Source organism: Conger conger, chromosome 5 (genome assembly GCF_963514075.1).
Source record: "Conger conger chromosome 5, fConCon1.1, whole genome shotgun sequence".
Classification (NCBI taxonomy): Eukaryota; Metazoa; Chordata; class Actinopteri; order Anguilliformes; family Congridae; genus Conger; species Conger conger.
This window is the reverse complement of record NC_083764.1, coordinates 12,587,891-12,612,544: the sequence shown is the minus strand read 5'-3', so window position 1 is coordinate 12,612,544 and position 24,654 is coordinate 12,587,891. Positions and strand designations below refer to the sequence as shown.

Sequence of the window (24,654 nt, the reverse complement as noted above, 5' to 3'; positions counted from 1 at the left end):
CACTCTCCCACACACACACACACACACACACACACACACACACACACACACACACACACACACACATTCACTCACATATACATAGACTCAGGCATGCACTCACACACACACAGACCACCAAAAATACGCACGCACAGTACACTCACATTATCAAACCTTCCTCATGTCCACTGGCTGAGATCTGAGGCTTTGTTTGAAGGGAATCAGACAAGCCTACAGCATCTACTCCAAAGAACTAAAGCTCATTCTAAGTTTTATCATATTTGGCTTTGATCTTGAAAGCCAGCATGTTGCCTCTTGAATTATGACCAAAAAAATTTACAGTATAGATACAATTTCAATTGAGGCTCAGAATGAGAAAAAAAGCACTGTTCACTGGTGTTCACTGATGTTCACTGAGGTTGACGGCACTAATGAGTCTTAAGTAATCATGCTCAAGCTAGAACCAGCCCATGACATGAGAAGTTGGAAAAATAGCTTGAGGGGGCAGATCTAGGATGACAATGATGATAGTTGGAAACTAAGGGCTAATATTTTATTGAAAGAGAGGTTTTTTAGTTTGAGAGATTTTGTACTTGGAGATATAGCCTGCATTATTGTGTTGAAATAGACATGTGTTTAGAGAATTATGTATTCAGACGGATGTACTGAGAGCGAGGCAAAACATCTTTTTTGTTTTGTTTAGAGAGACGTTGGTTTAAATGAAAATGTTGTATTGAGAGATGTTGGTGTCAGTGAGAGTTCTGGATTGAGATAGATGTTGGTTTCAGTGAAAATGCTGTATTAAAGGCGTTGTATTAAGAGTGTTGTATTAAAGGTGTTAGTGAAAGTGTGCTTAGAGAGATAGTGTTGTATTTAGATAGATGTTGGTGTCAGTTAGAGTGTTGTACTCTGTAGTGGGCGAGCCTCATTAACAGTGACTCTCTCTCTCTCTCTCTGTGCAGACCACTCCAGCTCCAGCGGCACGCTGTCCTTCCAGCCTCTGCGCTCTCAGGGCCCCATCCCCACGGCGACCGTCATGCCCTCCCCCTCCTCCGGCTCCAAACTGAGCGCCCCCGCGGCCCCGGGCCCCTGGGGCAGCTGCCAGCTCCCCTCCCCCTCGGACGGCCCGCTGGACATGAAGGACCCGCGCCCTGTGCGCCGATGGTCGTCCCTGACGCGCCTGAGCGGAACGGGCACAGAGAAGGGCAGCCCCACGGGGCGGCCGGCCTACAGGGGGGACCCCCACGGCTCCCTGGACCGGGGCCTGCTGTACGGATACCGCTCCGACCACCACCTGCACCACCACGGCCCCGAAAACCCCCCGGGGCTCCACCGGCACTCCCCGGGGCCCGAGCCCAGGTACAGGTACGACCTGTGCGGGAAGAGCGAGTCACCGGGCCCCTCGCCCCACAAGCCCACCAGCCTGGACCTGACCTACAGTGCCTTACCCGAGAGCAAGCCCCTCGGCGGGCCGCAGGGCCCGGGGCCGCAGAGGGGGGTGCCCCTGGGGCACCAGCCCGTGGGGGGGTCGCCCATCCAGCCGGCCGTCAGGACCCAGATGTGGCTGAGCGAGCAGATGCACTCCAACCCGGTGGAGTACCGGGCCGGCCCAGAGCTGTGCGGCCTCAGCGCCTGGCAGCAGGACCAGCACCGGGAGAGGCTGCGGCAAGAGGCCGAGCTCACACAGGTACCGGGGAGAGGGGGAGCGGGGGAGAGAGAGAGGGGCGGGGAGTGAATGAGTGGGAGAGAGTGAATGAGTGGGAGAGAGGGACTTGCTGAGTGTCAGGGAGAGGGATGTGTGCGAGGAGAGAGACTGAGGGAGGAAGAGAGAGAGAAACTGGGAGAGGGTGAGTGACTGGGAGAGGGGAGGGATTATTGATTGATATGGAAAGAGAGATATTGAATTACCTCAGTAATTCCATCACCCTCCCGCAACAGGGAATACAGGGAACCCATTCAGTCTGTTCTAGACACACTCACCTCTCTGAAACAGTGTCATTCTTTAGAGTGAAACATTCTGAGAAAATGGGGAAAAATCATGAGAAACGTGACTTGATTGCACCCACAGAAAGATAACCTATGCAGCAGAACTTGCTTTCACAGCACTAAACACAGCTCATTGTGTGCATATCTCCGGCTATGCAGACCCTTTCTGCAGCGAGAGAGGTCTCCATTGAAACACCACTGAGATGGGTTTTTATCTCGGAAAGTGATCAAATCATGTGAGACCGGTTGGATATCGCCCCCGTGTGGAGTGGGGGTGAAGTTCAGTCTCTGCTTGAATGATCGCTGTTCTTTTGGCTCATGATGAAGTTCAAGTAGATTTAGCTTTTAAGGATTATTGTAAGTGCTCATACATTATGTATATTCACTTACTTGATTTTCAGTTACTTGATTTTCAGATATTCAGTTACTCCTTGATTTTGTTTTACCCTTTACAATACCATTTTAATGAATTATAGTATACTCTGGTCAAGAAAATGTATCCAAATGAATTATATGGTCCTTGTACATACTTGGAAAAAGAACAAACTTTTTAATGTTTTTATAGCTGAAATTTATTTCTCCTAATACTCTGGAGCAGATCTTCAAAATACATTGTGCAAAAACTGAAATGGATATCACAAACACAACAAGAACTTATCAGTGCCTGATATACATGTAACTGTTTATATAAAACAAGGTGCAGGGTGATTTTAAGGAGAGCATTACCTGGCTGACCTGAGTCGATTTCAGTGGTCTGATAGTGTCATTATGTCGTTTGGATTGGAAGAAAAATTGAGTTGAATGGAAGTTCTAATGTACTGAACATTAGAAATGTTGGCCTCATAGCTATTACAAATTATTTTCAATTATTATTTTCCCAGAGGACTACAGCATTTATTCATGTCTCAGAAACATTACGAAGGTACAGGCACCTCATTTCTCAAGACATATGAACATGTTAATAGAGCTGAAGAACAGTTATTCACACACGAATATACAAAGCAATGAAAAGGACAGTGGACTTGGTGTGCTAAAAAAATATTTTCCCCAGTGACTATAAATACTGTGACAGTTGTGATTGAGTATATCCACTGCACACATTTCCATGAAGGATCAAACAGCGCGAGGCTGTCTTATAGCATTGGTGCCTCTGTTATCACTTGGACACCACCACAGAAGACTGTACACTGTACAGCCATTATGCTACATCTGTGATAAATGCTAATTTGGTTTTGTTGCTATTTATACTGCTGCTTCTATGACTTTTGGTTAGCATTTACATCAAGGTGTCATTTCTCTCAAAGTGTTCGATTTGAGGACGGAAAACCAACATACAGCAAAGGGTCTGACTTGATAAAATTGATCTTATTTACACCAAATTATTTAGAACAGATGTGACAGGGAAGTCATTTAATCAAAGGACAAAAAATAATTTCATGTAGGTAACCTCTTTACCACTAGATGGAGTCACTAGCATTGGGGATATGCTCTTCAGTTTGAAAACACTGTTGATGCAGCTGTGAATAAAATCGCTTGGGTTTATATAATTATATGTTAATGCTGTCACCAAGGCTTACAGGTTGTTCATTGCAAACTCTTTTAATCTCTGATCTCAGTTAATGTGAAGAAGTAAAATTTTGTTGAGGGTGATTGTTTATTTTATCAAACCAAAGCTACCTAATATTACCTCCCTACGGGGTTCAGTAAGTGCCCACACATCCTGCAAAGCCATTCCCGAGGTTCTTCTTCGCTTCAGGCAGCGCACCCGGCCTCACAGTGTTTGAATCCGTGCAGCTCCCCCTGCTGGCGGGCTGTGTTATCCGTGCTTCCCGGCTCTCATTGGCCGAGTTAAGTCATGACAGTGGTTTGAGGGCGGGGTCCGGCTCACAGGAGCTTGACCAGGATGAGCATGAGGAGCAGGACCACCACGATGAGCATGAAGTTGAGCATGAGGTTCAGGCCTCGGTTGTTGACCAGATCCATGGTGGCAGGCTGCACCGGCGGCAGGGCTCCACTAGAGGGCGCTGTGTGGAAGCTTGTGACGCTCTGGGCCTGGTAAAGAGGGGGGCTGCAGGACGAGTCTATACCATCCTTCTGCTGTTTCACTGTGGTCGAAGTGGTTGGTGATTCAGCTACATGTGACAGAGAAGACAAGGGAACAGTCAGACAGTGAGAGATCTAGCCCTCTGTTAAGCTCGTGCCCTTTCCTCTTGTATCTCCAGGTTAAGTGTTTTGGCTCATTGCTTGAGAGGCAATGGAACTCTTGTGTCCTGTTCAGACCTGGATCAAATAAGTAATTGTTTTTGCTTTCCGGTGCTCGATTCCCCCTGGTGCAATTGAACCAACCTAGAGGATCAGAAGGCTGGGTTTGCACTTTTTGAGAGTACCTCATAGGTTCCAATACACCAGATAACCTCAGTACAGTGTAGAAAGTCCCTATTTGAATCCAACACAATTATGTATTTGACCCAGGTCTGGTGCTGTCTAGATCAAGAATGTATTCCCAATGATTGTTCTAGGGTCAATGTTGTTGAAACCGGTTTGTGGTCCTTCTATGTTTTGGTATCGGCTCTCTGGATGTAGAAATTCTGCGCATGTTTAAGAAATAGACTGTGTTCTCAGTGAATGTTCCTCTTTGTGTTACAGAACAGGAGTTTGTTCTCTGTGCTGTTACCTCCTTTTTAGGAAACATTTTTAAGATGTTTGTTGTCTTTCGATGAGCTCAGCTAGGAGATGGTATGAGCCGTTGACTTGCTGCCAATAGATCCTTTCTTGGAGAAGATACAGCCAAATGTTATCAATCACTCTTAAAGCATTAAGCCTGCAATTTGTGGAGTTCACATTTTCAGCTTCAAAAAGTAATTGTGTTCCACTTGGCAGCTTGGTATCTTGTCTTAGAGAATTAACTGGTGTGTGTGTGTGTGTGTGCGCCCATGTCACACTGGCTCTTGAGCTGTGAAGGTTCTTGAATTAAGACAGTGTGGGATCTCTTACCAACTGTCAGTCATTAATGTGGCTCCGGTCTCCTAAGAGGAATGACCAATCAATGGTTATTAAGGGTCTGCTGTCCTTTACTTATGCTAAATGTCACTTAATTAAAGTGCTTGTTTATATTGGAAGTGGAGTAAGGTCTCTAAATATCACCCCACTGGCCCCACCAAGTAAGGCTTGATGATTTTCTTCAGAATATCATCTCAATTTCTGTACAAAGCACACCAGGAGGGAAAGGACAGCTCCAGAACCCTTTTGTGAATCCACTACATGGGTACAGCAGGGACAGATTTTTGTAATCTGATATTCACAAGTCAAGGTAAAGAAACAAATATAAAGTTAATCCACACATTGTGCTGGATTAAGAGGAAATGTCTTGTTGGGCTTCAATGGTGCTTCCATTTTCTGTAGCGCTAACCTAACCGTGTGCAGCCAATTGTGAGCGTATTGTTATTTTTATGTGGACGCTCAAATTCACACCCTCCGGCAATTTCATTGCCTCAGCGATTAAATGGCCGTCATCAACAGCTGCCGAAGATTCTGCAAGTGCCCAACAGCACCTGGCGCGGCGGGGCTGGATAACTGGACCAACTGTCTCGTTACTGCCCATCATCCCTGCCTGTACCGGCCTTCAAAATTCCTTTCATTATAGCTTCACCCTGTTGTCATTGAAATGGTAATTCACTCAAAGACTCAGGGACAGCACTGGCAATTGTCCATCTCCATGACCAAGTATACTCAAATGATAAGTCTTTGTAATAGACCGGTATAAAATACCTATAAAACATAATTAATGGTAGGTTCTGACGTTGAAACAATGTTTGTAAAGCACAAGGTATGATCTCGATCTGTGATAAAAACCGTGCATTGCAGTGGACCTATGAGCATCTCCCTTTTCTGCAACGCACCCTCTTTAGCAGAAGATCTCAGGTCTGTTCCACTGTCTAGCGTGACGTCACGTCTCACACACAGTTCATTCATGTCTTTATTTTCAATTTCACAGCGTGTTTATTTTGGCACAGCACAGGCACAAACAGTCAGAGAGGCGGCGAGAGGCAGGCTGGTGCTCGGTGTAGAATGGCAGAGGAGCGGATGGGTGCAAAATGGTAGAGGAGAGCATGCTGGTGGAGCTCAGGCCTCGTGGTCAGTCCCTGGCCTCTCCACACCGCTGCGGACACGACGGCCGCGACCTCTCTGGACAAACAGTCCCCATTCCCATGGGGCTAATCTACGTGTGCAACTCAAACAGGCCTACAGAGCCGGACCCAATCATGCATTGTGGAGCGCAAATCTCTCGTTACATGGGCAAGCGTTTTTACAAAAGGAATGGGAGCCCCCCCAAACCCTCCCCCTTTCCGTGGCTCCGCCTTCCCCATATAGTTCATCACCCCATTGGGTGTCTCGCTGGGCAGCGCCCCGCCCCGCTCACATTAACAAGACGATGATGTACATGAGCAGTAGGCAGATGAGGATGAGGCAGAAGTTGACGAAGAGCTCCTGCATCCTCTGCTTGGCCTGCGGGTTGACCTCGATGGTGGAGGCCCTCCGGATAGCCGAGCGGGTCATGTGCTGCACCTTCTCCATGCTGGCGGCTTTAGCGGGGCGAGAGAGCGCAGCCTGGTGGTGACCGGAGGTTAGTGCAGAGAGAGAGAGAGACAGAGACAGAGCGAGAGAGAGAGAGGGTGGTGCTCAGGACAGAGGAAGTGGGTGCAGTGCTGGGCGTGGCCTAGGCAGTGGGCGTGGTAGCAGGCGTGGTGTGGGCGTGGCCCTGGGCCTCCTGGAGCTGGTAGAGGGAGGGAGCATCAGTGAGTGAATGAACAAGCCAACAACACAAATACACCGTTACGAGCCTGTGGTGCGGTTTGAAATGAACAAAACACTTGGGAAAACCCTTTCAGTCCCAAGTGTAACTACTGTAAAATCCCAGTAGTGCCATATGGTGCTCTCGAACTTATAGCATTTCAACCCCTATTAAAACCCTACTAAATTTTCTCAACCAAAGCCAAAACCCCCTGGGATTTGATTGGAGCCAGTTCATATTGGGCTCAGGACTGAAAGAGTCAACATTTATTGACATTACTGGATAGAGAAACACAATTTCTTCTCTCTTAGACACGTAGGCCTGGATTCATGCGTTTTGTTTGGGCCGGTTAAATTTGAGGACTGAGGCCCTTGCCAAAGTGTCTGTCTAACTGTGACTGACTGATCACGACAGCAGTGGGAGAACAAGGACGTCTCTTCCCTGTAGAGTTTTCCCCTCTCGCTACGTGACCCAGACCACGCTCCGCATCCCAAACACGCGGCCACGTCACCACAGCTGGTTCACCTCTAGGTTTACGACCCTAGCGGATGACGCTCCCTCCCGTGTCACGGCCGCTCCGGGCTAACATTAGCGGGATTAGCGCGGGGGCTAAATGCGGCCGCAGCGTCCATCCACCGTAACGCCGGGACTCGCCGAACTCCGCACCGTTTATCCAGGCCCGTTCGGTATTTCTTCTCCAGACCGCGCGGCTCGGTTGTTTTATATGACGTCGTTATTGCTACAGTCCGCCGCGGTTAATCTGTGCTGGCGTTTTTACCGCCAGCCTCGGCCTCTGCGGCCCATGCGTCAGGAGGCTGAGGATATACGAGGAAGTTTGGCCTCGGCCGTCGTTTTTTAATTGCGGAATCGCAGCGCTCCCAGTCAGTCTAACGACGTGGTCCTCACTCCCGGTCCTGGAGAGCCGCAGGGTGTGCTGCCTTTTGTTGCTACTCCACACTTAACTGATCAATTAAAGCAGTTACATTACACTTCCCTCACCTGGTTTCTTAGGTATGAATTGGTTGCTGATGTTAAGGCGACAACAAAAACCAGTACACCCTGCGGCTCTCCAGGACCAGGAGTGAGGACCCCAGCACACCCTGCGGCTCTCCGGGACCAGGAGTGAGGACCGCTTGTCTAAAGGCAGCCTTATCTGCCCCCTCGGCCTCCTCCTTCCCAGCGTCCCTCGGGGCAGCCGTCGGCGTCCCTGTTGTCTGAGTGACTTTGAGGCGGCCGGTGTGAAAGCCGTCGCGGCTGACGAGCCGCCGACAGCGCATATCTGTCCCGCCCGGGGTATGCGGTGGCGGGTATTCTTAGGGATGACCTTCGCCTGTCCCGCCCGCCGTGGCCCCTTCAAACAGCCACGGCTCCGCCCCCTGGAAACAGCTGCTGGAGGGCCAGTGGCCCCTGCAGAGGGGCGGGAGGACGGGGGGGTGGAGTCCCGGGTCAGCGGGGAGAGGGATGTCGACAGGGCATTGCACTCACTCCCTCCTCCTAATAATGCGCTTGTGAGAATTCAGGCCCTGCTTCACCTTTGACCCTGTGAAAGCCAGTCTAAGAAAGGGAGCGCCACAGCTCCGCCATGTCGAAGGAACCTCTCCCTCGGGGACGTGCGCTCTCAGCCTGGCAGTCTGCCACCGCCCAATCCCAGAACAGATCATCTTTACATTGCTGTCAATCTCGGCATTCCCCCGAGGCTGCAGTACAGCTCGCTGACAGACAGGGGGCGAGGCGCACAATGGCCCTGCTTATCTTCTGTTGCCAGGAGCACCCTTCATTGTGTGCTGACTTTGGATAACTGTGCCCGCACTCAGGAGGATGCTTCCCTGAACTAATTCCCCTTATTAACACCCTTTTGCTATTTAGATTGACTTTGCAACACACTGCTTTTGTGGAATTCTATTAATAGAATTAAGCGAAGTCCTTGTATTTTAAGTGCTGAAGTGCTTTTAGTGAATTACGGGTATTACCAATGAAATATCTACTTTGCTCAAAGATAAAATTTTACAAGAGAAATCTGCAAATGGGAAAAGTGCAAATGGTACGGCTTCTCATTGTTAAACCAGAACAGAAATACTATAATTTTTCACAAGTAATAGGAATATATTGTTTTCCATTCTTTTTTTTCCAGTCTATCTTGTGCACAATAACCTGCTGAAATTGCTAAAACTGCTGTTCGGGATTTTACAGTTCTCCCGATAAAATGAGGTTGTGGATTGTCATAATATAATTATTCTTTAATTGAGAATTGATATTTTTAATAATATAGTGTAGAAAAAAGAACCTCCATCAGTGCTGTGATATATTAAGTTTTGTCTCTTGTGTTTGCTCTGGTGCTAAGGAGAGCACTCGTAGCACTAAGAAAGTTTGAGAATGATATAGGACTCTGGGTCAACATGCCATATATCACCCCCTGGGTCACGTGACCCCGGGATATATACACACAGGGTGGTGAAGACGGAAAAGCTTGCTTGGTGTTTAGCACTGCGGGGCGTGAACATGCTAACATGATCGTTCAGGCCCTCTCGTTCATGCCTCTCTAATGGGAATGCTAATGTCGCTAATCACCTCCCGCAGACTGTAATTCGTAGGCCTTGGTCTATTCCTCGATTTGAGCCTCCCAGCCTCCGGCTGTGGCTCTTAAGGTCAAGGGTGAGGCCTTAAAAAAGAGACGCTAACAGGTCTTAGCTATGTCACTTCAGAGGAGTGGAGGTTGTGTGTGGGCAGGGATTTGCAGTGGTTGTGTTTGGGCAGAGATTTGCTGCGCTTCCTTCCAAAACGGCCCAGGGGATCCGCGGTCGGAAATAAAATCAACAGAAGACTCCAGTCGAACCTAAGAAGGAAATCCTCGGGAACCTGGCCCTTGAATTCCCCAGTGAAATAAAAACTGTTTTTTTTTCTTCTTCTCTCTCTCTGTGTTTGGCCGAGTTCCTGAGAAAACAAGTACCCCAGAGGCAGGGGGAGGCCATCAGAGCGCTCTACTTTCCGTGATGGTGTCCGAGAGGCATCGTTTTGTGAGGCGAGAGAGGGAATGGTCACCGGCGCGGATGACACGCAGAATAACATCAGACCAATTATCACACGCTACAATGAAACAGACTTATTTGCACCCGGCATTAGGGATCAATATGCAATCGATATGACTGCTGTAATTCCTCAGAATTAGTCTTAAGTACTTCTAAACCAAGAGTCGCTACCGGCTACGGTAACGTGCCTTCGCGGTGTGTTGTTAACCTTCACCGGGTCCACAAGGTCCCTTTGTGTGAAGTCCCCTCATTTGAGTAGGTGCAAAGCTGAGGGTCTCACCTCCAACCGCGATGCAAATGTGTCTATAGGTCAACAGAACTGTCTGGCGTGACGGTGTCGCTGAACGGCTTTTTTCAAATTAGCTTTCTGCTCAGGAATGCTTCTGGCACCAGGTTTCTGTTTATCCAACATTTGCAAGAGACACAGTGCAGTTAGAATGAACTCTCGATGGCAGCCCCAGTTGCAGCGATTTGGTTTATATCAACTTTCCCCGTTATCTGGCAACTCTTGTTTCATGCCTTATTTAGTATGAAGGAATGCGTTAAAATTTACGTTTCAATTTGCCTTTTAGCTTTGAAATACAGTGGTACTTAAGCTATAGAGCCCTGTGATGAATCGTCTGGCAAAGTCATTCATTTCATAGTTAGTAAACTGGTGAAGCAAAGTACATATTTCCGTAAATTGGTTTCACACATTATGGGACATTTTGTTGTGAGGGTTCTGTTAGTTTCGGATCTGTTTAGACCTTCATAATGGCTATTTTCAGCAGTGGTCTTTCGAACAGAGCTCACAGAAAATAACAGGGACTCGAGAGTGAAGTGAGTCCAGTTGTTTCATGCAGCGCATTCCTTTCTTTTTTAAGCCAACAGAGATTAAAGGTGGATAAAGCCTCCATTTACTTCTCAGAATTCCTGTTTTGAGAATCAAAGCCACTGACCCCTTATGGGTCCACAGCTTGCGACCGTGCCAGAGGGCGGGTAACGCGGTCCTACCTGGTTTCGGCTGGAGGACGGGCGGACAGCGAGCGGGTCACAGGTGTGGTCACAGCCTCCCGCGGCACCGTGGGAACGGTCTCGACGGTCTCGGTCCAACGGGTGAGGAGCGTGTCTGGCAGCACTTTGGAGCATGTCACAAAGTTTATGGGAAAGAGAAAAGAGCAGGGGGCGGGCAGAGAGGAAGAGAGGGAAGCAGGGGAAGAGTCGAGCGGTGAGGGGTGGGAGGGAGGGAGGGGTCCCGTGGCCCTCGTCCAAATCCCCCACCCACCCTCAGTGTGGGCATAGTCTCAACCCCCCCCCCCCACCACCCCATGCTGAGAGGCTTACCTGTCAGTCTCTTCTGTCCCCACTTTTACGATGACAGATACCTCTGCATGTAAAATTGGGTGCACAGGCTGCCATTGTCTGCTAATTGTACCACGTCCTTCTCCGTTGGCTAAATGCACACTAATTACATTCTGAATCTTACTGGCTTGGCAGCGCTTGCAGAATGATTGCGATTCTTTTGGGGGGGGGGGGACTTGTCGCTGCTGGTGTTACAGGGTGAGGTCTGTTCTGATTGCTGCACAAAGAAAGCCTCATTGCCTGGTTCTGGAATGCTGTTTCCAGTGCATCAGCCAATTCCAGCTGTTTTAGAGGTCCCCTGTGCTCATCGTGAGGGAATCTGTGTATCTTCACCGACATTGAGACACGATGTGAAGAGAGAAAACGGAAACTTGTTCAGGGAAGCTGACCTCATAGTATTTCTTATTAGGAATAAAGATGATGTTCTATAAATAGGCTGTAGAAAAATGCTTCATTTGACATTGTTTGAATTTCTTAATACATTTCAGGGGGAGTCTTGTGGCCCCCCGAATGTATGAAGTTTACCGTTAGTCCCAACAAAATGGTTTGTTTTGTTCCGTAAAAGTAACTATTTGTTGATAAGGTGATTGCCATTTTTCATTTTAAAGCCTGGCTATGTGAGACTATGTGAGACTGATTACATAAGTTAAGAGTCTGGCTGGCTGATGCGAGTTGTAAACAGCCTCTTCCGTCCGTGATAAAACCCCACGATGAGCGTTTAGCAGGGTCTCTGCGTAGCTGAGGGAGGAGACTCTTCCCCCGTCCCCAGGGTGCCAGAGTTTTTCAAACGGACGTCTCTTCCTCGCCGGAGGGGGGGGGGAAACAGGGAAACCAGCTATTTCGGCTCCTTCTCCCTTACAAGGAGCTCTCCGCCGACCTCACGCTAACGGAAACGAGGCCAAGAAAAAGCGCATTTTTGAAACGTCTGCAGCTGCAGGATGAAAGTCTGGGATCCAGAGCTGCGTTGCGAGGCTCGACCGCTGTGTTCCCCCCCGCTCCTCTCCGGCCAATCGGGTTCTTGGCCCCCGCCACCCTTAGGGGAGCCCCGGGTATGCTAATACGCAAGCGTGGCATTCCTGCGGGCCGGCTCGATAACGGAAATCGCCTCTCGTACAACAACGGTGATGGCAAATGAGAAGGCAACGCTTGATGCGCCTCTTCGTGTTCAGTGTGAATAAGCCTGTGTGGGCCCCAGTTAGCAGTTTCATAAAGGAACATGCCCTCCGACTGCCAGCTTCCAACACACTGCAACAGGTCAGGCACCATCGCAGTTCTGTTATGTGAAACTAAAGCAGTGGCCTAGTTCACACAACTAAAACAAAAAAGCCATGTCGCCGTTTGTGTGGACGGACGCGAAACTCAGCCGGCCTATCAGCAGCCGTATAGAAGCGGGAGGCCTGGAGTGACGGCCCTGGGCGACGTGCTGGGAAACGGGGTGTCTGGAGGCCCGTGAGGGAAGGCGACGGCGGCGATAAAGTTCGGGGAAAAAGGCAGCAGATTAGCCGTGCCGTGTGACGCGCCTGTCGCTCCCTCTCACGGAGAGACGCGTGAGAGGGGAAAGGGGGCTGGAACGGGGCCAGCCGAAGCCCATAAATCACGCCGCGACAGGGGCCGGGTGTCACCGCCGCCCGTCGTGGCGCGGTGGAAGCAGTTAGCCTGGAGCCTTGCCAGCCGTCATTTTAACGCGGGGCCGCTAGGCTTCAGAGTGCACCGCCCGACATCCAGCCAGCTCTGTTTCCATGGCAACTCACCGTAGCTAGGCAGACCTTTTCCTCAGCTTTGCCCACCCCCCTTTTTTGATTATTTGGCGGAAATGGAATTATGAATTATGAATTCTAAATCAGTATATTAATGATTTATTCATTGTCCCATATTATTGATTTACTCCTCAGGGACAAAGCTATACCGTGAGCATATAGACCTGCACATTAACTGGGGCTGAGATTTAATCAAAACTTCATAGTCCCATACCTCTGTGCAGTAATATGATGGATTACCTCGGACTCTCTAATAAATCCGGACTCAAGGCATTGAAACGGTTAATCCTAGAGCTTTTTTTTGTGCTCTTTTGTTGCCATTGTTTTCATATTAATGGCTGCTAAATTTAGTATAGTTGATAGTTTTTCTGGAGAGGACTCTGAGTGTTAACACCATGGGGTGTTGTGCTTTGAGTACAGACCTATGAACTTAATTGTGCTTCAGATATTGCGGGTATATGAGCCGTAACTAAGGTACTTTAACCATGAGTGATGTTAACAAGCAGCTCTTGAAGCCGTCGTATGTATATAACAGCCGATATATGCTGTACGCGTTAAGTCGTTTCCTGGGATTCTACAACGTGTGCAGTGCATGTGCTAATCCAGGGCGCGGGAGCATGTTGGAGGAGTTGAGTTTCTGGAAGGTGCTAACAGGCCAAGGACCACCGTTACCCTGCTTCTCGTTGAACAGTAGTCAACCCAAGGTCAACCAAACAAGGGCCTTTAACCGCGAGGACCAGCAAGCTAATTCCCCCAAGAAATATTTGCTCCCTCAACTCAACCCCACCAGTAAGACAGCCTTTCTGGGGATTAAAGACACTGCCCTTTGAAGAATGCCTTGAGCTATTTATACGGAGATGTACAGGCTACACACTGCTCGTACAGAGAGGCTTTTGACTTTATTGCCCGGGTTACCGCGTACACGCCCTGACCCCTCTTCGCCCTGCTTCCCCCCCCGCCCACGTGGCACAGGACCGTGGGCGCCTGGCTTGTAAACGAGGGGGCATGCCGCTAAACACTTTAGCTTTCATCGCAGCACCAACCTTCAGAAGACGTATGGGGCTGTAATTTCTCTAATGACTCAAGGGTATGGAGTGAGCCAGTGGAGGTGTCGTGTGTGAAAGTGAGCGGGGGTGACCACAGACGGGCTGAGTGTCAGCTGAAACCGCTGACCCCGAGGGGGGGGGGCAGAGTCAGACCGTCTGGTTTATGTAGCATTTGAGCCGGGAGTTATGTAGGTATGGCTGGTGTGTACACGGCTGAAACACTTCGCCCCCGTGTCCGCACCGTGTAAATAATCTCCCTTCTGCTCGGAAACGATCTCAAGCATTGTGTATCGCCATTCTACAAGCCTCATTTCAGTCTCCGTCGGGGCAATGCCAAAGATAATGTATCTGCGGCGTCCATTTTGTCACTGCGTTCTGTGAAATGGACACCCCATTGGTTCAGTACCTTAAACAGGAAGTGGATCTCCCTACTCAGGCCAGGAGCAAGCATGGGACACCTGCTCTGGTTATAGAAGTGGTCAAATAAGATTTTGACCATGTTATCCCCCCCTGTTTTCCTGAACTACTTATTCCCGAAAGGTGGTGTGTTTTCATGCACCTCGTTCTATTTACAGAGAAGCTGGAGCTTCCCGAGGTTCTCGTTGTCACTGGTTTGCGCTTCGCGGTTGCTCTTTTCATATCCGTGGATTGGGCATCTCCGGTGCTGGATGGGTAATGTAGCGCAGCGGTGCTTACTGACGATGAGCCGCTGTATTAATGTCTCGTGAAATGCGAGCTCTCTGTTCTCCAGCAAATCCCCGCACTTTAAATAAAGCAGGCACTCAGCAGTCTTTACATGACTGCGGTGGGCAGGGCCTGCGTGCATCGTGGAGGTGCCCGGCTGGCGTCTGCGTGAGGTGCCTGGCTGGCGTCTGCGTGAGGTGCCCTCCGCCCTCCGCAGGCAGCGGCTTTTGCTCTGAAGTTAGGTGCTGGGAGCAGAGGCCTTTTTTTTGGAGGTCGTCGTGCTCGGTGAAGCCGTCAGCACCCGCCGGTGCCTGTGTATCTTCCTCTCTGCACCACCTTGTCCGCCAGCTTCTGAAGTGGGGAGCTGGTGTGGGGAAGTCAAGGGTAACCACCTCCACACACACACTCGTGCACACACACACACACACTCAACACACACATACACACACACACACGCACTCACTCACACACACGCACACACACGCACACACACACGCACACACACGCACACACACACACACACACACACACACACACCCTCACTCTCACTCTCACTCACTCACTCACTCACTCACTCACTCACTCACTCACACATATACACACTCTCACTCTCTCACACACTCTCACACACACACACACACACACACACACACACATACTCTCATTCTCACTCTGACACACACACATGCTCTCTCTCACACGCGCACACACACACACACACACACACACACACTCACACTCATTCTCACACTCACACTCACTCACTCACTCACTCACACATACACACACACACTCACACACACACACATACATATACACACACACACACACTCGCACGCTCTTCCTGCCCAGCTCTGTTATGGGAGGATGGTGAGAGGGAAAGTTCGGGCGGGGAGGTAGGAGTGGATTCCAGGCATGCCGTGACTCCCATCACCCCCTCGGTGTGTGTATGACCTCAGAGCGGAGGGTGGTATCAGCTGCTGCAGAATGACAGCTATGCCCCAGACCATTCACCTAAGGTCGGACTCACCCTCCCACACACACCCGCCTCTGGGCTCAGGCCCCCGACTGCGTGGCGACAGGGGGGGGCGTTTGGGAACAGGCAGGTGTGCGGCCAACACGCCCCAAACACGACCCTCCCCGACACACCGCCCCTGCTCCCCTGTGTCAAAAATGACCTCTGCAGATGTGGGGTTTGTGTTGGATATGAACACGGACCTCAAAGCCTCTCCTGCTGTTTCACTGTTATAGTCCTAGTAGTCGTAGTAGTAGTCATAGTAGTCGTGGTCATAGCAGTAGTCGTAGTAGTAGTCGTGGTAGTAGTCGTAGTAGTCGCTGTCGTAGTAGTTGTAATAGTATGAGTAGTAGTAGTCATTGTTGTAGTAGTTGTAGTTGGAGTGGGAGTGGTAGTGGTAATAGTGGTAGTTGTAGTAGTAGTACTAGTAGTCATTGTCATAGTAGTAGTAGTAGTAGTAGTTGTCACATAGAAGTCGAAGCAGAAAAATGAGGTATTGATATTGCATTAGGCCAAAATGTAGCCCAGCGTGTAAAAAAAAACAAAAAAACATGATGACAAATTTTACAGAGGTTTTTTTTTTTTTTGTTTCTGTTCTATAATTGAAAATGGAGCAGAGACTGTGTTCAGCAGGAGGAGGGTTAAGACTTGCCAGCAGACTCTATTTTTAGAGCTCTTCAGTGATAAATATGTGCTTCCCAACCAGAAGCACTCAGGATGGGCGGGGTCTCCAGACTCATTGTTTTTGTTATCGAAGGCTCTTCTGTTTTTTTTCATTACCCACTGTGGCTGTGAAACCTGTTTGTGCATTGATGTGTGTAATAGCATTCCAATCGGTCAGCATGTTGCTGCGTGTTTCCAAAATTGGCCTATGAACACCACATTTTCATGAGGTGTTAAAAATACCAAGTAAGCTGAATAAATAGTCCATTAGCAATGCTGGTGACAGATTTGTAGAGGTGGTGCATGGATTAGCTCAGGCGACAGGTGACCAGACAGACCTACACGTGACAAATGAAATCAATATTTTAAGTGTATAAACCGGTATGGCAGTCTCAGAATAGCTGGCTCACTGGAAAGCCATGGCACTTGAGATAGGGAGATAGGGAGGTCGCACAGATAATATTGTTATCATCGCACAGATAATATAATTTTAGGGACAGGGTTGTACACCACCTGTGGTCTCAAAGCACAGAATATAAGCAGCAGTTGTTATTCAGACACCACAAATAACCTGCTGACTTGATAGTAATGAATGAACTGATCCTTCAGTTGACGCTTTTATCCAAAGCAACAGTTAGCAGGAGACAATCCCACCTGGAGCAATATGGGGTTAAGGGCTGGCCCAACAGCTGAACTGATCTTATTGTGGCTTCAACCACCAACCATCCAGGTCCCAGTCGAGCACCTTAGCCAATAGGCTGCAGTCCGCCTGCATATACATCGTATACATTATGTGCAAACCTGCAGCCTAAACTCAGCAAATAATTGAACTAATTATATAATCAAGATCTGTGGCTGGAATAGAAAACAGCATACACATTACATTATTACTTTATTGGCATTTGGCAGAAGCTCTTATCCAGAGCGACGTACAGTTGATTAGATTAAGCAGGAGACAATCCTTAAGCTTAAGCAGGGTTAAGGGCCTTGCTCATGGGCCCAACGGCTGTGCGGATCTTATTGCGGCTACACCGGGATTAGAACCACCGACCTTGCGTGTCCCAGTCATTTACCTTAACCACTACACTACAGGCCGCCCCTGGGCCACCCCTGGGCCTCCGCACGGGCCTCCGTGGCACTGCGGTTAAAGGCTAGCCTGTGAGATGTGGTGTTTACAGCAGAGAGGGGCTGGCCGGGGCCCTGGCCCTTCTCTCTGGCCTCCAGTAGACGGCTCGCTCCGCTGAGTCCCCTAGCGCTCCGCGGGCGTCAGTCACATGGGAAGGCACTTGAGCGCGCCCCCCGCCTGCTGTCCCGAATTAGCCAGCGAGGGGAGAGAGAGAGAGCGCAGCGAACGTGACTTCCTCCCGCTGGGATCTGTTCCTGAGCTTAAAAGGCAGCGGAGTTTATAGCCCTGTTCCCCCGGGACCGCGTGCTTTCCACAACACAGGGAATGTCCCTCACCACCCCGATTCCACATGTGGAAGAATCCCAAACAAACGGGATTCACGGCTCCCTCCCGTTCCCTCGAAACACGCACGCACGCGTTCGTACATGAGAATATGTACATTTAAGCTCACATGTGCACACACGGTACATTGGCCTGTATTTCTGTCAGCAGGACATTGAGATGCTGGTCGTGTCCTTCTCGGGCAGCTCTCGGCGGCCATTTTGATTATACGGAGCTTCAGGAGCTGGAAACACAGGGCGCAGTGTTCCTCTGGGGTTTCCATTCGCTAATCCAGCAACGTCAAACGCAGCGCCCCCCCCCCCCTCGAACCCGTCACTCTGCGCCTCACGGGCCTCCGCTCCAAAGCCCACTGATGTAACACCGCTGTGATGGTGTGCCAAACCAGGGGACATTGTGGCCAGTTCTGCCCCTCTCCCTCCCTGTCCCACCGGGCCTGGCCCACACAGCTGCACTGGAAAGTTCCCCCGAAACGCCTGTTTGTTTTCACGACTGGATGGAGTCTCCCCTGTGGGGCCGCTCTGTTTATTTCAGCTTTTTTCCGGATCTTTCCGCGAAACGACGGTCATCTCCATGCGGTACGAGACACAAGCCACGCACCTCGCCGGCGAAGACCACCACATGGCACTTTTCGTTTCTGTTTTCGGTTATCTTAATTTGAGGATTACCGCCATCTCCACTGTCCACTGTGGCGAGCATGGCCGCGGTCTTGAACCCACCCCCCCCTCACAGCCCGGCACAAAGGCATTTAAAAATAGCGCGAGCTATGTGAACTAGGCCTGGGGTAGGGGACGTCTGCCGGACCACCTGGTTCCTATCATCAGGGCCGTGCCGGCCGCAGCTATTCCACAGCGCGTTCTTCAGGAGACTGCAGTGTACCTCTGATATACGGCACATTAATATGGGGCTATTTTTAGCCTGGCCACGGGACAGCTTGGACACCAGCAGTGGAAAAACAATGTAGCTATTTTAAAGAGGCAATTAAAATATAAGTCATGCATATCTGATATATGAGAGAGTAAAGGGGATGTATGTTCATTGATTGTGTAGTTTGGCCGTTTCACAATGTTCAAGGAGACTTATGTTAGAAATATAGACCATTCATGTGGGTGAAGGAGGAGGTTCTCATGAAATTATGAATGTAGCCATTTTATTATTCATGTTTCTATTTTATTTATTTGCACACAGAGTCCATTTCAAGTATTTGCTCACATTCTGTAAATTTGGTGTGGAATCTGGCTCCAGTGTTTCCCCCTCTGAGAAGTGAGTCATGTCCAAACTGTCAGAAATAATAACACAGGTCTATATGTATGGTCTATATATGGTTTATTTTCTTTATGCAAGTATCTGTGTCATTTTATGTTTATTTAATTTTTTGTAAACTTATATTCACAAAAAAGTAAGAATAACACAGTTAGGGCTTATGGAGCTCTCCCTGGCTTGAGGTCTGAGTGGCTGCCTGGTTCCTGTTGCGGGGGGAAGTGACATCACGTATGACCCTATAATATGACCCTTTCAGCAGCCGGTAAATCTGCGTGGCGTGCGCCCACTGACAGCTCCTTGCTGCAGAACTGCGTCGGTGCCATTTGGCACCTTGTGCTTGTTATGTTATATGAGATTAGTCTCCAGAGGATTGCTATTTAAACGTTGCGTCGTCGGTACAGTGCGAGCATTTCTCCGTGTGATATGGAAGCGATACGTGCATTCTGTCTGCTTTAGCGCTTGTGCTAGCGTACGTGTCGTCGGAAACTGGTTGGGAGCATTCAAAGAATGTGGGTGTTTTGAAATGAGATGTTGGAGTCTTGGCACAGGGATAATATATCCGAAGCGCAAGAGGAAAGCCTCTCCATCCTCTTATTTGGTGTTTGACATCCTGCCTGACCGATACTCCGAGAGGAATAGACCTTTCTCCCAAATTCTCAAAAAATTGGAAATAAGCCTGTAGACTCAACATTCCAGTGGTTAAGTCCCCGTTTGAAAAAAAAAAAAAAAAAAACCTACAGTTTATCTTCGGGAGTCAGGAATCTTTTACAGACCTTTTATGGTTGCGAGGCGGAGGGTATTACCATTACTGAACTGTTTAAATGTTTTTCTAATTACCAATTTGCTGTTAAGTTTTTTTTATCGTGATTTTTATAGCTGTATTACCTGCATATATTATGTTGCTAGTCGGAGATGACAGTGCCTGGAAGGCTCTTCTGAAGGCAAGCCAATGCAGGTGACGCATTACAGTACAGTCCAGTTTTTTAGCGGATGCTTTTATCCAAAGCCTTATTGAGGCCACACAGTGGCTTGAACCACCAACCTTTCAGGACCCAGTCATGCACCTTCGCCACTAGGCTACGGTCTCTGCACGCTGAGACATAAGGATGCAATGGTCTGCTCTTCCTACCACAGTTTTTTCACCTGGCGACTGCTGGAACTTAACACAGTAGAATATGAATATGTTGAATATGAATATGAATAATTATTGCCTTTATGACACTTTTAACCGTTATTTTTCCTTCCCCTACAGACCCTTGGGGGCGCGCCCCTTCCCATGAACACCCTGGTGAAGATCAAAGAGGGCCTCCTGCGGCAGAGAGAGCTGGAGATTGACAGGTGAGCGGCGTTCGTCCTTGCCGTAACATTCCTCCAGATAGGACGGTTTTCATCTCCCGGCTGGCTCGCGGAACAGTGTTCCTGTAACGGGATGAAACGACAGCACTCGTCAAACACGCCCAAAATGCAGGTTATTACACATGAGCAGCGGTTCCCAAACCCCAAATGAGTGTTCACGAATTTGAGCGACCGCAACACCCCGCCAGGTAGACGCCTTGTTCTGAACAACACTGCTTAGCCGTGATTATATTGCCAATGAACCACAACCTCTCCTGCCTCATTACTTTATTATAGTTGGGTTGTTGTGATGTTCAGTATGTAGCAGCCTACATTCACATAATTTAGAGAGAAATGTTTTTTTTCCATGTTTCCCCAAAAACTTTTAGGCAACCACATCCTCAAATTAGGCAACCTCTCAATTTCGGAACCTCTGAATTGGTCAACACGCAAAAACATAATTTTATACATGATTTAAATACAAAAGATGAAGCCAAGAAAAACGAGGGCCGTAATTTCCAGTGTGGTGCCCACGGTGTGCAGGGGTCTTTAAGGACAGCTGCAGACTGCATTCAGAGCTGCACCTCAATAACCACTAAATACGTCTTAATTTTGTCTTATATTTAGACTGAGCTTATTTCAATTACTTTTTTTCCTAAGTAAAGCCACAATATTGCCAATGAGGTGAGAGAGTTTGACTCTTCAAGATTTGCCAATGGGGTGAGAATTTCAGAGACGGCGTCGACCTGCCCGTGAAGTAACCATGACAACGGCGACCTTGAGGAGCAATTATGCTCTGATGCGGCGAGACGTGCCTGAGACAGGAAGCACGCAGGGTTAGATCAGGATACGATCGGACCGCTGGAGGACTAACGCGATTGCGGGATGGTATAGCGTGCAGATCGATCCCGCCGCGTACCCTGGCGGTTTTGGACATCACGGCGAATCCTTAAATGGGCTCGCTCTGTGGAGGTTTTACTCAAAATCTCTATTATTTATTTTTGTTTGACCAGATTTACGTGGCAGAATGCCAGAACATCAGAGGAGCTGGGATTTAAGTACATGGATTTTACGTTTCAGGACCAGCACCTGTGTACGGTTTGCTGGATCAGACAACACTTCGTTATATAACTGAGTTTGTTATCACCTGTTCATTATTTTCACATTAGAAAGGGGAAATATTTTCCCCAAGAAGTAGGTTATATATAAATATATATATATTTTTTTTTTCTTATAACGGAAAAAAGACAATGGTTGCATTTTCTAGTTTACCTTTTTTTTGACAAGCTACAGTAACACTGATGCATTAAAAACGCTTCCATGTCTCACCACAAGAGGGAGTGCTGGTGAAACCAGACACGAGGGTACTCCTGGCACCATATTTCAAAACACCTTTTTTATTTACCTCTGACATATAAAATCGCCAACCAAACAGCTGTAGGTATCACAAAAACGTTGATATATATTTTTTGGAAATGTTTTGCTTTCATCAATCTGCTGCCGGCAGGTGAAACTGAAATATAATGGAGGTGTGTTTCGCAGAGAGCGCCTTCTGTCACCCGGCTTTAAGTGTAAAGATTTACAGACACCCTGGCTGCCAGGGGGAGAAGAGGGCCATATATAAGCACCTTGTCACAAGTCGCCGGCGTTGAAATGACTCAGAACCCCCGTGTTGCAGAGCGGGATGTGAAATCGGCCACGGTTGTCCGTGACAGCGTGGTGTTTACCTCCCCAAACACCGTCAGACCTTTACTGGAGCCGCGTTTTACCGAGTGGAGATGCGTCCTCAGTTTACAAATTAGCACGGCTTTAATTGGAAATATCGCGCAGGGCAAGTTTCTAACGTTACGGTCCAGTACTGTTTGGGTATGAGCAGGAGGGTAATACGCCCTACAGCTGGGTAGCATGCACTTGGTTTTAGACCTGCTTATCAAAGTGGGTTTTATAATCTGTATTGTAATAATAATTTCTTTAGCACTTTTCCAGCATAGAGCACGAAGTGCTTTCCAGCAGTAAAGACAACACACGCATAATACCATGAAAATAACACCATAAAAGGACTTGAAGTCAAATAAAATGATAAAATCTGATAAAATGATAAAATACGAAATAGAGACAACAAATGGAGAGTAATATAAGTAGGTAAGAACTGATATAGCGAGTCAAATACAGATTGTACCTTTTAAAAGGCAGTTAGATAAAAATAGGTCTTATGAAGGCCACTGATTCAGCAGCTTGAATACCTAAGGGAAGGCTGTTGCAGAATTATTGAAGCACATCCTTCATAAATTGATGTATTTTAGAATCTATAAGGGCAGTAAACACAGTCCTGTATTCAAAGGTTAAAGACCTATCACAGCTTTTAACTATGAATGTCCCCATAGCCCCTAATCAGCCATCTTTATTTTAGACCTACTTGATCCCCTGTCAGCCACATTGCAAAATAACCCAATGAAGAGAAGGTGTGCCATTGGCATAGCTCTTAGTCTGCTCCCTGTGCCAGATAGTATGGTAATCCTGTTTTGGGCTGAATTGGGTTCTCATGCAGTACGCTCCTGACCCACCTTTAAGCGCTGTATTTAGGTGCCTCGCTGCGACTCGCTAAATCTGTCCCACAAATCTCCATTTCCCCTGGGAGCCCGGGGGAGAGGCGGTTGAGTGTTCTTCTGGAGGAAATTCTGTGCCGGTGAACCAAAATAACCCCTCACAAAATGTGAGATTCTTGGCAGCCGACCAAAGCATCTACGCAGAGTGCTTTCTAGCCCATAGCACCTGAAGGAAATTGGTTGGTGTGGTTGTTGTGTGTGTTATAGGGTTGAAAAGAAATTCAAGGACAGTAAAGTGAATCTTGTATTTTTTATATCGGTTTTAGATTGTAACAGAAAATGGGAGAAGGGAACTGAACATGAAAAGAGTAGCAGTATGGTGAAAAAAATAAATAAGCTTGATGTTTTTACATGTCCGCACACGAGCACAGACACGGTTGTCCATTTTTAATGTGCAAAGCGCTCTGCTCTCTTTCAGACAAAAGCAGCAGATTGTGCAGCTTCACGCACGGATCAGGGAAAACGAGCTGAGAGCGCAGCAGGTCATCCACAGCCAGAGGGGGCGCTGTGAAGACTCCTACCTGCTCCAACCTAAGGTACACCTGGAACTTGTTGAGATATTGAGCAAAAAGACATGCAGGACAGTTCTTCATAGACCAAAAAGAACAGTATCAAGATTCTATCAAATTGCCAAATAAACAACATAATTAACAACATACAGTTAGAACCTTCTCAATACTAGTCAATTTGCTTTAAAAGCATTGCTACCCAACAGTTAACTGAAGATGCTTCCTGCTGGATTTGTGTCATTTGTATCTCTGAAATACTAACATATTAGCTCTGGTACTTTTATGAAGTTACTTATCACCAACGCTCCAGACACTGTTCGTTATTCATCACTAACTGTCCCCTCTGTCTTCCCCTATCATGTGACAGGAGTCTCCGTACACCAGCCCCGTGTCTCCCGGGCAACACCCCGACCGAGCGAGCCCCCTCTGCTGTGAGAACGGGGAGCTGGGCCGGAAGCTAGCCGCCTCCGAGCTGGAGGTCCTCCACCTCAACGAGTTCCTCAAACAGAACACGCAGAAGTACACCGAGGACATCAAGAAGCTGGAGGAGAAGGTGGATACCTCCACCCTCCCTCCCCTTAAACACCGCAATAAATCAGTCTCGACAAGTACTAGTCTTATACTTAGGCTTCAAGTCTTTTATAAGTCTTATACTTAGATTTAAAGTCTATAATAAGACCTAAAGGTTGCCTGAACCTTAAACAGACTAAACTTATTAAATTTTAAGGATTATGTAACACTGTGATCGCATGGGTGGCCACCATAATGTAAAGTAATCTTCTTTACCTCTGCAAGTACACATTTTTAATTAACGTGTAATTAAATAAAGGCTTTGCTTCTCATTAGAATCTTCATTAGACATGGTGTTTTATTCAGCGGTCGTACTGTAATTAGGCTTTGAGGAAATTTCCTGCGGACTGTAAACCTTCAGTAAATGTATGTATATTACCAGTGTAGTTTTGACGCAGGGACACAGCGCATGTCAAACTGCTGGTCTGGCCGGTGGGCTGTCCCACACATGAAGATTTAAGACATTTAACACTGGCACATTTACCAGAGGCTTTTCCCATTTGGACCTTTCATTGGGGGTAAAGACAGGCGAGAGGATTGGCCCCTGATGTTGTCCTCCTCTTCCTCAGATGAAGACACGGGACCGCTACATCAGCAGCCTGAAGAAGAAGTGT

At 48.1% G+C, this 24,654-nt stretch overlaps 2 protein-coding genes across 4 annotated transcripts in view; one reads left to right on the top strand and one right to left on the bottom strand.

The window, feature by feature from the left end:
* cep85l (centrosomal protein 85, like) overlaps window positions 1-24,654 on the top strand; it is a 70,219-nt gene that overhangs the window by 34,225 nt on the left and 11,340 nt on the right. For both annotated transcript variants that reach the window (XM_061241792.1, XM_061241791.1), the window contains exons 3-7: window positions 945-1,669; window positions 20,273-20,358; window positions 23,380-23,497; window positions 23,838-24,023; window positions 24,610-24,654. The exon at window positions 24,610-24,654 is cut by the window's right edge and continues 108 nt beyond it. In XM_061241792.1, the coding sequence (XP_061097776.1) occupies window positions 945-1,669; window positions 20,273-20,358; window positions 23,380-23,497; window positions 23,838-24,023; window positions 24,610-24,654 (1,160 nt within the window). The remainder of the gene's footprint in view (window positions 1-944; window positions 1,670-20,272; window positions 20,359-23,379; window positions 23,498-23,837; window positions 24,024-24,609) is intronic.
* Window positions 2,516-11,192, bottom strand: pln (phospholamban). Of its 2 annotated transcripts, XM_061241794.1 has the most exons (3): window positions 11,110-11,192; window positions 10,780-10,903; window positions 5,932-6,742 (listed from the first exon to the last, which is right to left on the bottom strand). In XM_061241794.1, exon 3 carries the CDS (start codon window positions 6,541-6,543, stop codon window positions 6,385-6,387), a length of 159 nt encoding a protein of 52 aa, XP_061097778.1. In that variant the 5' UTR covers window positions 6,544-6,742; window positions 10,780-10,903; window positions 11,110-11,192; the 3' UTR covers window positions 5,932-6,384. The 2 variants fall into 2 exon arrangements, 1 of the variants encoding a protein (XP_061097778.1); XR_009708747.1 differs by lacking the exons at window positions 5,932-6,742; window positions 11,110-11,192 and adding an exon at window positions 2,516-4,100 and having other exon boundaries at window positions 10,780-10,919.